The following is a 12,970-nucleotide window of genomic DNA, read 5'->3' on the forward strand; positions in this document are numbered from 1 at the left end:
CAAACTAAAAAAATCAAATAATATCTAAAAAACTTATTTATATGTAAAATTCATTAAAAAAAATTAAATAAAATGTATCCCGTGCTTGGCACGGGACGTTACACTAGTTGGAAAAGCATTTAAAAGTTATGGGCCATTAGTGGTTCATACTATTTGCAGTTGAATTTAACCATCTCAGTCATACTTTTTTATTTTTAAGAAATCTCGGTAATACTATTGAGTTCAAACAATATTTACTTATTTGATTCGAGTTATCGACCCGAGCCGGAACTGTTTGTAACCTTGACTTATTTTCAACCCTACCCTAATCCATAATCCCTTTGCGTTCATGTGAATAAATAAATCCTCGCCTCTCTTATTTGCCGTTTTCACCGATCTTTCAGCAAACTTTCTCTTCTTTTGCTATCAAACTAACATAGCACACAGGTAACTTCTTCTCCAAGGTACTTTCACTAATCACTCTTCATTGTTTATCAATAATCAACATTATCATGTTTTAATATTCTATCGCAACCCATTAACCCCTTCCTCTTTATCTGCCTCAAATTTTTAATGTTTAATTGTTATTGTTCCCTTTTTGTTTCGTAGTTTCTTTGCAAAGGCCTTTTTATGTGTTTTTATTTTACTTTACCTATTTTGTTTATTTTCCTTTTTACAACTTAGCTTAGCCATGAAAAGGAAAAAGGACTCATCATCTACAAGGGATACTAGGAATGAGATTTATCCATATTTTGATTATCTTCCTCAACCTCTCACCACCCAAATTCTGCTTCAACTTCCCATTAAGTCTCTTCTTATTTGTAGATTTGTGTGCAAAAATTGGAAAACACTAATTTCAGAACCATATTTTGCTAAATTGCACTTTGAACAAGCACCTAGTTGTTTCATGATTCGGCCCTCTCTAGATAGACCGGTGTCAAGAACCCTATACCTTCTTGAGAGTGGGCCAGAAAAGTTTGCGCCTATATTCAAGCTTCCTCTTCGAAATGCCAAATCACTTATGGAAAAAAGAGACGAGATCTATAAACCAAATCGTGATCTATATAAGTTCGGTGTTGTAAATTCTTGCAATGGCTTCCTTTGTTTGTGTCATCCATATGAAGGAATACCATTAGTAATTTGCAATCCAGTCACTGGGGAGTTCATAAGACTTCCTAAAGCTACTACGACTCGTATCCAGAATGGCATAGCGCGGGTAATAGGTAATTCTGGTTTTGGTTTCCAACCTAAATCTAATGAATATAAGGTGATGTATATTTGGAGGAAATATGATAGTGTTAAACGAGTCAATAATGCAATCCTTATGATACACACACTCGGAACACCATCATGGAGAAATGTCGACGTGGACCCTGAGGTTTCTATTTCGCTGCTTATGGATCCCACTTGTGTGAATGGTGCACTTCATTGGATCGAATTTGGGGGAAGGCAAAGGTCTATAGTGTGTCTTTGTTTAGAAAGTGAGAGGTTCCAATCATTTCCTTCTCCTCCATTTGAGGGAATCCCGTACAAAAGAAGCAGAATGGGAGAATTAAGGGGATTTCTTTACATATTTGATACAACTTCTTTCCGGGATGTTACAATGTGGGTTATGAAGAAGTATGGTATTGGGGTATCATGGACTAAGGTTTACGGCGTTGATACTTTGCCCAGTCCTTTGGGTGGACCAAAATATCCACATTATGGTTTATGTTGGCCAGTAAACTACGACAAGCAGGGTGCTGGCATAATATTATACCATTCCGACAATTGTTTTATATATCATGAACCTGATAAGTATGAATTCAAAGTTTTTCGAATTCAAACAAAATACTTTGACGTAATTCCACATACTCCGAGTCTAATCTCATTGAAGGATGTCGTGAAAGGAGACAATATTGAGGTGCTAAATATCCACTCAAGGTAAGATACTAAGATGTAACTTCTAATATTCTATTTTTGTTAGATAATTGAATCAGATGCTCTCATAAAAATCATGATTACTTTGAATCGTAAGATATGTATTCAACTGGACAGACACAGGTGCAAGTTTTCTATGTTGTTACCTATATCTTAACTTCAATTTTTGGGTTCTATTTGGGAGAAGGAAGGCTTGGTTTTTACTTGTAGATCCTCTCAATTATGGTTGTGATATTTATTAATCAATTTCTTTTACAACTAAACTGGTTATGGTTTTGTTTGTATTTACGATGATAATTGGACACCCTTCGTTTTCAAACACTCGTTCAACATTTCATTTTCTCATTATCTCTCCCTTTCAATCACATCACCAACTTATCACATCACTCTCTCTCTCTCTCTCTCTCTCTCTCTCTCTCTCTCTCTCTCTCTCTCTCTCTCTCTCAAGATGTATACACCTACCTCTAAACATTTTCCCTAATTGCAGTGGCGGAGCCAGGATTTTTATAAAGCCCGGGCGAAAAAAAATTTGCAATACATTTATAGGGGTTTACATAAGAAATTGCAAGCAAATAATAAAAAATTTAAAGAAATTGCCCAATTTATAGGGGTTTATATAAAAAATTCAAGGGGATTTACATAAGAAATTGCAAAAAATTTGGGCCGGAGACCGGGCGAGTGCCCGGGCTCGCCGGGCCTTAGAACCGCCCCTGCCTAATTGAATCTTTTAAATTTTCTTTGCACTTTCGGTGGTTGTGGAGGAGAAGAATGTAGACACTCACTATAATATTAATTAACATTTTATGTTTTTTAATTGCCATGTAGTAAATGGATGTTCGAGAGTATTCTTCAATTTGCAACTTTTCTTTAACCTTGCTATTAATATTGTTGTTATTTATTTAGGTGTGCAAAAATTAAATTGCGGGAAGAAAGTGAAGTTTTGTCCTTGGTGCAAGAGTTTGTTTGTGACTTGGCAAGTACATGTTCTGAATCATCTTATGGTGAAGAGCATGCCTCCTAGGAATAGTCTTTCTGTTTCTCCTTGAAAAGGGCTTCTGGAAGTGTGAAATATAATGAGTGAACCATTTTATCTGAGTAGCTTTGATTGCATTAAATATAATAAAACTTTGAACGATTGAATGGTTGGTATAACATGGTTATTGGGTGTACAGTTAGTACAGATTCATTAATTCATTATGTGATGCATGGTTGGTGGATTATATGGTTTGTATGGTATGAGTTATCATGTGTTGCGTGAAATTTTCAAGAATTGGAGTTTTGCAGCTGGTGTGATCTCATTTAATCATGTGTGCATGGGATCAAAGGTTTCAAACATTGTTTTTCTCTCATGGTACTTGGTTCACTATGTTAAGTGTTGAGAAGAAAATAGTGTCTGTAATATAGTTGGTTCCTTTAATATGCAAAAGTAGAAGAATGTCAAATATAGGGTCAAGTCGAGAAGCAATTCAGATTATTGAGTAGGATAATGTTTCATGGACACCCTTTTCTCCATACACACATTGTACCACCCCATGTGAGAATGTGTGAGAGACATAAAAGGTGAGTTTTTTGTGTGTGGGGAGACCACATGGACACATGTCACAATTGTATGTGGATGTACAAGTGGTACATGCCACCTAAGGTGGTCTATATATCACTACCTATTGAGTATTCATTGGTATTAGGGCGTGTTTGAATTGGAAATACACAAAGAGGTTTGGGGAGTTATGACTGCATACTTGTGCTTATGTGCAGTGTGTTAATCTATAAATTTTCCTTTCAAAAAATAAGCTTCTACATTTTACCTTCTTGGTCACTTAAATTATTTTTGAAGACCATGTTGGTACCTTAACTCTAAAACTGTTAACTTTTGCCCCTTAACTTATGTTGTTAATACAAGTTGGTCATTTTCGTCCAAAATCGTTAGACAAAGTGAAACATATACCTGACATGGCAGGTTACCTATACATTTCAAAGTTCCATTGGTGTCCATATAAATGACGAAAAGATAAGGCAAAATATGATCCCTTTGATGAATCCCATGTTGAGGCTAGAAAAACTCAACTGTAACAACATTTTATTTCACATTAATTTGAATGCTCCTAACTGAATGAATGATGACATTGATCATATACCATTACAGATGCCAATTTCATGGAGGTTTCTTCAATGAAATTTCAGTTAAGCCTATCATACGCTTTAGCTAGGTCCACCTTACCCGACAATTTGTTCATATTATGCGCCATCTTCTGAGCCACCACAACGTTCAATTGAATTCTTCTCGCTGGAGTAAAACATGTCTGATTTTAGAGAAACTATTTGCCGCATACAGTCCTTTAAACAGTTCACCACCACTTGACGAATGATTTTGTAAAGAGTGTTACACAAAGATACAGACCGAAACTAGTTAACAAATTCAAGATGGAGAACTTTAGGCATAAGACACATATCAGTAAAGTTGACATTCTCAATAGCAGTTGGATCAAGGCACATTTTTCTACCAAAAGCAAAGTATTCTTTACAAGTAACAAGAGAAGACATGCAGGAAAATCATCCAGACCTAAAGCCTTCCAAGACCCCATGCCAATAACCATTTGTTGCTCTTCCTTACAAGTAACAAGAGAACACATGATCAAGAACACTTTTAATTCTTGGATAAGTAAGCCACTTAGCCTTCCGAGTGACTATTTTAAGATTGTAGTAGTACCTAGTATTACGAATTTACGATCTATGTCAGTAAGCCACTTAGCTCTCAAATGTTGAAACCACATGAGCTCTTCCTACTCTAAAACCAGAGGTAACCATTTCTGGAGCTTAAAATTAAAGTTTCATAAGACCACCGTGAACTCTACCATTATGTAATTTCATTTGGATGCACTGAGCCTAGCAATTAGTTCACGCTTATGAACTATAACACTATGTTTACATCTAAAAATAATCATCTTGTTAGTTCAGATAGGCAATTAGAGGTTACACGAGTTACCTCCATATCGAGTTAGGGATAGCTGATTCTTTCTCAAGTCTACTGACTAGTATGTGGGTCTAGAAATCAAACTGAGTCAAAGTTCAATAGGTCTGGACAATGAGGCATCAAACCCATGCTCCTTGTTTATTCCGCCACTAACTGCGAGGAGTGGTGAGTGTGACACACATTTCATGGAAAGCTACGAACTATTGGCCTTATCAACGGATCATGCTGTGACGTGGGAAGCCAACAACTGAACGTGGACACTAGGAGCTCCTCAATGAGCAAAGCTAGACACCGTAGGTCATGTCATTTCGGTCATTAGGAATAATTATGCGACATATCAGTATTTGTATTCAAATCATCCTTGACAACTCTCTTGTAAGAAATATCCCATGATCCAGGAACTCTCAAACCTAAATGGTTTATGCATAGCCAAAGGTCTTGTACCATAAAGATAGATAGAACAACAAGGGATGATGGTCGGAGAAATCTACTATTGTAAGCACTTTGACAAAAGCTGCCCAAAAAGTTAACCTCCAACTAGAATTGCATATTGTTCTGTCCAATCTATCATATATGCGTATTTTTAAATTTTTTTTTTGTCTATCTCTCTCCAAATTGTATATTCCATTTACTTTGACAAATAGAGAGGATCTTTACACGAAGAATTGGCCCCTCTAAGTAAACCTCGAAAGTCGAAACAACTACACTATGTCGAAGCAAATGACAAAAAATTAATTCTATCAACATAGTTGTTTCAGTTTCTAATAGACTGCCACACCTTTTGTTTTTCAAAGTTGAGGACCAAAATCAAAGTTTATAAAAGTTAAAGGGCCAAAATGCTTTTAAACTTAGAAAAAATCAATGAGGAATTCTTTTTTATTCCTAAAAAAAGGGTTTTTTTTTTTTACATAAAAAGAAAAAAGACTAAAACAAGTAGAATTTTTCTGGTCACACCCCATATATTTTTTGTTACACCAAAATTTACTTAAAATTTTACAATAATACCAAAATTACCCTTTCATATAAATTTTCTTAAAACCCTGATTTCCTTGTCGCTCTAAACTTTCACCCACAAACAATCATGAATTTTCAATCAATCTCAATGAATGATTAAAGAGAGAATTAAATCGTCTTTCATCCATACTCTATTGCATTTAGATAAGTGAGTTTCTTCTTTTCTTCAATGATGATGAGTTTTTATTTTTTTTTCTTGTTGTTCAACGTGTTGATATGTTATGTGTTCTACAAGCTATGTTTTCTTATGGGACAGCACGTGTTAACGTTAATTAAATTTAAGTAAACATTCACAGATTAACTTAAATTCAGTTTAAGTAGGTACATGTAAACTTAGTTTACATAACCTACTTAAACTAAATTTATATGTATCTACTTAAAATAAGATTGGGTATAATCATTAAACAAGTTTGAGGAGGTTAACGCAAATTTTCAGTTTAAGTATGTACTCTTAACTCACTTTACATGACCTATTACATGATTTACTTAAACTTAGTTTTGCAAAAGAAAGAATGATCAAAGGGTTTTGGGTGAATTCGAAAATTAAACTTGATTGAAGGATAATTTTGACATTTTAGGATGTAACAAGAATATGTAACTAGAAAAATTCAACAAATTAACCAGAAGACCTAATTCATAATCCCTTTTGCGTTCATGTGCTTACATAAGTAAATAAACCCTCGCCCTAACAATTGCACTTTTGACCGATCTTTCAACAAACGTTCTCTCATTTTGTTAAGTTTGACATTGGAAGCAACAATCATGTCAAGGTTGCACCTATATTCAAGCTTCCTCTTCGTGATACCAATTTTAAAAAGAAGAGACAAATTCCTTTATAAATCAAACAACCCTCTTCACTATAAGTTTCTTACTGCAAATTCTTGCAACGGCTTGCTTTGTTTGTGTCACCCATGTAACGGAAACCCTTTAGTCATTTGCAATCCGGTCACTGGGGAGTTCATAACACTTCCTGAAGCTACTACATCTCATGGTCGTATCCCGTTAAAAGCAGTCGGTTTTGGTTTCCAACCTGAAACGAATGAATACAAGGTGATAAAAATGTGGGTGAGATATTCCAATGGCAGGCCATTTCAGCAAGCGATGCTTGAGATACACACACTTGGAACACCATCATGGAGAAATGTTGAAGTGGATGATCAGACTGATAGTTCAAGGCTTACACATGACACTTATGTGAATGGCACATTTCATTGGATTCGTTCGCAAAGGTCAATATTGTGTTTCAGCCTTGAAAGTGAGAAGTTGCAATTATTCCCTTCTCCTCCACATGTGTTTCAACATAATAATAATAATATTTTTTTTAAATGTCATATCAGCATGGGAGAATTAAAGGGACTTCTTTACATATGTGATGATTCTTCTCCTCATAATGTAACAATGTGGGTTAGGAAGAATTATGGTATTGGAGAATCGTGGACTAAGGTTTACAACATTGATACTTTTCTCAGCAACGATCTTTCTCCGCTTTTTGGTTCATATTGGCCGGTAAAACACTTTGAGGAGGGTGCTGCCATATTGTCATTACATTCATTGATGGGAGTGGGAAGATAAGAAAGTTGGTTTTCGAGGAACCAAAACCTCCAGAGAGAAAATTGTAATATTACTTGATTGATAAATCTCTTGGCCCAAGCCACTCTTACAAATAGTTGTAATCTTAACAGAATCCGTAAAAACAGGAAATGCAAAAGGGAATAACAAGAAAGATATGCATGACTATTCCTCTCTATCCTATGAGGATTCTAGAATGTTCTTTACACATAGTCCTTCAAGTAATTGGGCTTATTAACTACCCTCTTGCCTAATGGGCCTTTAGCTAGTCCTTGAGTAGTGTCCTGCCTATCATCCCTGCGGCCTTCAAAACAGTCCTTGTCCTCAAGGACAACTTCTTCTTTGGCAACCCAAGATGCATCCTCTGGTGGTAACCCCTCCCATTGAATCAGAACCATAGGCTTGGGAGGGTCTGTAGTGGTATCCAGCTTTTCACTCAAAATTGCAACAGGTTTCAGAACTGGCCTGTTCTCAAAAGTGTGGGAAGGAAGTGACGCCACCAAGGGAGGAATAGGACCATGATACGGTTTCAACACCGAGCAGTGAAACACCGGGTGGATGCGAGATCCCGCAGGTAGCTCCAAACGGTAAGCCAGTTTTCCAATACGTTCCGTGATCATGAAAGGGCCGAAGAAACGCTTCTGCAACTTCTGGTACGGACGGGGACCAGTCACAGATGTCTGTATGTAAGGGCGAAGCCAGACGAAGACCCAAGAGCCTACTGCAAACTCTTCATCACGACGTTTAGCATCTGCAGTGGTTTTCATCTGCTGCTGAGATTTCACCAAGTTACGTTGCAGTTTCGCCAGGATACGGTCTCTGGAAGTTAGCCAGTGATCAACAGCTTCCAGATCAGTTTTGCCAGGAAGGTAGTCTGGAATGGCGGGGGGTGGCCTACCAAACATGACCTCAAATGGGGAGAATCCCGTGCCCGAGTGTACGGAGGTGTTGTAGCACCATTCTGCCCAAGGTAGCGCTGTAGTCCAAAGTGATGGTGTGTCATGCACAAAAGCACGAAGGTACTGCAGCAGAGTTCTGTTAATGACCTCAGTCTGGCCATCACTCTCTGGGTGATATGCTGTACACATGCGAAGACCCACAGGCTTTGAACAGTTCCTGCCAAAAACGACTAAGGAAAATGGGGTCTCGGTCTGAAATAATGCTACGAGGCATACCATGTAACTTAGCAACCAATGTTACAAATAACTTAGCCATTTTGTATGCTGAGTGAGATGATGGAAGAGCACCAAAGTGGGCACCTTTGGAGAAGCGGTCCACTACGACCAGAATGACTGTGGATCCTTCTGAATTGGGCAGTCCACATACGAAATCCATAGAAAGGTCCTCCCATAGGCGAGATGGAGGAGGAATAGGTTGGAGTAAACCACCAGGCCTCTTTGGAATATATTTAATCTGTTGGCAGATGAGGCATTTACGCACAAACTCCGTCACATCTGCTGCCATAGATTCCCAATGGAAATTCTCAAGTAATCGTGCAAGCGTCTTCTTCACACCCATGTGGCCCCCAATTGGAGTATTGTGGAATTCAGTCATCAAAAGCTCACGAAAGGAGCAGGAACGGGGAAGCCATATCCTTCTCTTGAATAGAATCAGGTCCTGTTCTAGGACATAGTCTGGATGGCCGGAACTATCAGTTAGAATCCTTGCTTTGAGAGCCAAAAACTCAGAATTGGTGCTCAGCTCGTCGCGCAGCTGCTGAAGGAGAAAAGGGTGGGGCAAGGAAATAGTGAAGCATTGCGTTGTCTCAGATTCGTTAACACGGGACAGTGCATCCGTAACCACATTGAGAAGCCCAGGTTTGTACTGAATTTCATAGTGGAACCCCAATAATTTGGAGAGATACACTTGCTGCTTCGGGGTTTGGATTGCTTGTGTCATGAGCTCTTTCAAAGGTTTGTGATCTGTTTGGATCACAAAGAAGTGGCCCAAAAGATATTGTCTCCACTTCTTAACAGCTGTAGTGATGGCATGCAATTCTTTAAGGTAAATGGAACAGGCTGCCATTTTTGGAGCAAACATCTTGCTGAAAAAGGCGATAGGACGCGCCCCTTGGGATAGAACCGCACCCATGCCGAAACCAAAAGCATCGGTCTGCAGTAGAAATGGCTGAGTGAAATCCGGAAGAGCTAGTAGTGTGGCCTCAACCATAGCAGATTTCAAGGCCTGAAAAGCCGTTTCAGCTGGAGCAGACCACTGAAATGCATTCTTCTTTAGTAACGAAGTGAGAGGTGCTGAAATTAGAGCGTAATTCTTGATGAATTTCCTGTAAAATCCCGTTAGTCCCAAGAAACCCTTCAATGCTTTGACTGATGTAGGAGTGGGCCAGTTCTTCATTGCCTGGATTTTTGAGGGGTCAGGTGACACAACACCAGCCTTCACGATGTGACCCAAGTATTCAACCTGCTCAATTCCTAAACAACACTTCTCTAGCTTGAGGTAGAATTGTGCATCTCACAACAAATGAAAAACCAATCTTAGATGTGATAAGTGATCAGACCATGACTCACTGTATACCAGAATGTCATCAAAAAAGACAATAACAAACTTACGTAAGTATTTGCGAAGCAGATCGTTCATTGCGCCTTGGAAGGTTGCCGGAGCGTTGCATAAGCCAAATGGTAACACCCGGAATTCATAGTGACCATCATGTGTACGGAAGGCAGTTTTGTGAGAATCTTCGGGTTTCATCCGAATCTGATGGTATCCACTTACGAGATCCAATTTGGAAAACCAAGTAGCACGGCCTAATTCGTCAAGCAACTCATCAATGGTTGGAATGGGGTAATTGTCTTTGACCGTGATGGAATTGAGTGCCCGAAAATCAATACAAAATCGCCACGACCCATCTTTCTTTTTGACGAAGAGGACCGGAGAGGAGAAGGAGCTGTTGCTAGGTTGGATCTCACCGGATTCCAACATCTTGGCCACTTGAATCTCAATTTCCCTCTTCTGAAAGTAGGGGTAACGATATGGTTTCACCTTGACAGGTTCAGCATTAGCCACAAGTGGTATTTCATGATCAGTGGCGCGCGGAGGAGGGAGGGTGGTTGGTGGCGAGAAAAGTATTTGGAACTCGGAGAGGAGTTGTTGTACGTCGGGGTGGACAGAAGGTGGAGATGCAGTAGTGTTTGTTGTTGATAAGGAAAGGCTATAGAGACCCAAGATTTGTTTGGAAGTGATGATGTTTCGCATTTGTTGTAGGGAAGCTTCAAGAGGTGGAGGGGATGGGTTCCCTCTCAATTTGACTAATTGACCGGCCAAGTTGAACTCCATGGTGAGAGTCTCATAGTTGGTGAGGACGGGTCCCAGTATTTGTAACCATTGGACACCTAAGACAGCATTTGTGCCACTCAGATTAATTAAATGAAAATCAACAGAAAAATCATACCCCTGAATGTGAGGACATACGTCACGTGCCAGCTCAGAGCACGTGAGAGCTTCTTCATTCCCAACTAGAACAGATAGAGTCCTAGTGGGCTCAGTACACAAGCCCAAATCCTTTGCGACCCGATCCTGTAGGAAATTATGAGATGACCCGCAGTCAACTAGAACCTGGACGGGTTTACCCGCAATCATGGCTGTGACCCGAAATGTTTTTGGGTTGTAGTAACCCGCAAACGCGTTCAAACTGAGTTGACCTGGATTGTCGTTAACATTACTCCCATCGTCGACGGTAACGTCAGGGTCGTCCGTTTGCTCCGGCAATTCATCATCTTCATCAGCCAGAAGCAAGAGAAAACGACTCTTACAGCGGTGCTGAGGCCCAAACTTCTCATCGCAGTTGTAACACAGACCCTTGTCTCGGCGAGCTTGCATTTCGGCGGCTGTGAGACGTTTGAACAGAATCTGAGATCATGTAGCTGGAGTGGAAAACAGTGGTGGTTTGGGAGGAGAAGTCCCAACAGAGTTGCCGGAGGTGTATGACGGTGCCGGTCGAGGTCGTTGCGGTTGCCGGAGATCCATGTGTTTGTCTTCCTGTAATTTTGCAATCTCAGCTGCTTCAGTAAGAGAGATGGGTTGGAGAGCAAGGACTTCACGTTGGATTTCTGGTTTGAGGCCGGAGATGAAACATTCCAACAGGAAGGACGGTGGAACATCCACGATACGATTGGCGAGGGATTCAAATTCGGTGAGGTTGAGGAGAGGAAGCTTTGAAGTCAGCGAAGTCAAAGGAGAGGGCATCCAATCGTTCAGTGATGGAAGCCATCATCTGTAATAATTGTTCATCGGTGGCCTTGGTCATGGTGGAGCTCAATGAAAGCACCAAAATGATGGGAGTGGGAAGATAAGAAAGTTGGTTTTCGAGGAACCAAAACCTCCAGAGAGAAAATTGTAATATTACTTGATTGATAAATCTCTTGGCCCAAGCCACTCTTACAAATAGTTGTAATCTTAACAGAATCCGTAAAAACAGGAAATGCAAAAGGGAATAACAAGAAAGATATGCATGACTATTCCTCTCTATCCTATGAGGATTCTAGAATGTTCTTTACACATAGTCCTTCAAGTAATTGGGCTTATTAACTACCCTCTTACCTAATGGGCCTTTAGCTAGTCCTTGAGTAGTGTCCTGCCTATCATTCATCCAACTGTTTTATATTTTTTGAACCTGGGAAGTATGGATTCAAAGTTTTTCAAATCCATGGGATTCAATCAAAGTATTTTCGAGTAATTCCTCATATTCCAAGTCTAATCCCATTGAAGGATGTCGTGAAAGGAGACAATGTTGAGGTGCTAAATATCCACTCAAGGTAAGGATGTAACTTCTAATATTCTATTTTTAACAGATAATTGAAAATGAGGCTCTCTAACAAATCATAATTAAGCCTATGTTTGGTTCAACTTCTACTTCTCTTAAAATCACGGCAAAGTTGAAGCTACACTTTATAGCTTGTGGAAATCACGGCGAAACCTAGGCTAAAAGCACTTCTGTGAGGTGGAAAAGTCAAACCAAACATACACTAAGTAGTTGATGGATGTTCGGAACTATTCCAAACCCCGTGCAAATTGAAAATTTTGCAACTTTTCTTTATCATTGTTGACTAATAATGTTGTAATTTATTTAGGTGTGCAAAGTATAAATTGCGGGAAGAAAATAAAGCTTTGTACTTGGTGCAAGAGTTTGTTTCAGACTTGGCAACGTATGGTGAAGAATTCAGTGAAGAGCATGCCTCCTAAGAAGAGTATGTCTATTTCTCCCATTGATTTGTATTACTTAACTAGGAGCTTCATTTTGATTAGAAATATATAAGGTTGTAGTTAAAACGACCCTTTTTTGCTCAGCTTTCACCATTCTATAGAGTCACTCAGGTTGTAGGTTAATATATCATCAATTTTACTAAGTCCAAATTTACATGTTTTGTATCTCAATGATATGTGCTTTACTGGTTTTATTTTTGGGTAGACTTGTTAAAAGGCAACAAACTCACCATAAAAGCAATTACAAGCAAATAGAAGCTCTATTACTATCATTCTTATTATTTGACTCAATTTTAT

The 12,970-nt window shown here is 39.0% G+C and overlaps 1 protein-coding gene and 1 pseudogene across 1 annotated transcript; both read left to right on the forward strand.

Annotated features, from left to right (window-relative positions):
• The first annotated feature begins 670 nt into the window (after positions 1 to 670).
• LOC146920115 (F-box protein At3g07870-like) lies at positions 671 to 2,963 on the forward strand. The gene is made up of 2 exons (XM_085711109.1): positions 671 to 1,902; positions 2,803 to 2,963. The coding sequence occupies exons 1-2, from the start codon at positions 671 to 673 to the stop codon at positions 2,918 to 2,920; spliced, it is 1,350 nt and encodes a 449-aa protein (XP_085567235.1). The 3' UTR covers positions 2,921 to 2,963.
• A 141-nt stretch (positions 2,964 to 3,104) lies between these two features.
• LOC146920116 (F-box protein At3g07870-like) lies at positions 3,105 to 12,729 on the forward strand (annotated as a pseudogene).
• The last annotated feature ends 241 nt before the right edge of the window (positions 12,730 to 12,970 follow it).

The sequence above is a fragment of the Medicago sativa genome, chromosome 5, assembly GCF_051527215.1.
Source record: "Medicago sativa cultivar Bolivia chromosome 5, Bolivia_mono, whole genome shotgun sequence".
In the NCBI taxonomy this organism is placed as follows: Eukaryota; Viridiplantae; Streptophyta; class Magnoliopsida; order Fabales; family Fabaceae; genus Medicago; species Medicago sativa.

What these genes read in the sequence shown, in the direction of transcription:
- LOC146920115 (XM_085711109.1), top strand. Translation starts at nt 671, where the DNA reads ATGAAAAGGAAAAAGGACTCATCATCTACAAGGGATACTAGGAATGAG. An exon ending in GTGCTAAATATCCACTCAAG is followed by an intron (nt 1,903 to 2,802) that starts GTAAGATACTAA and finishes TTATTTATTTAG; the next exon opens with GTGTGCAAAAATTAAATTGC.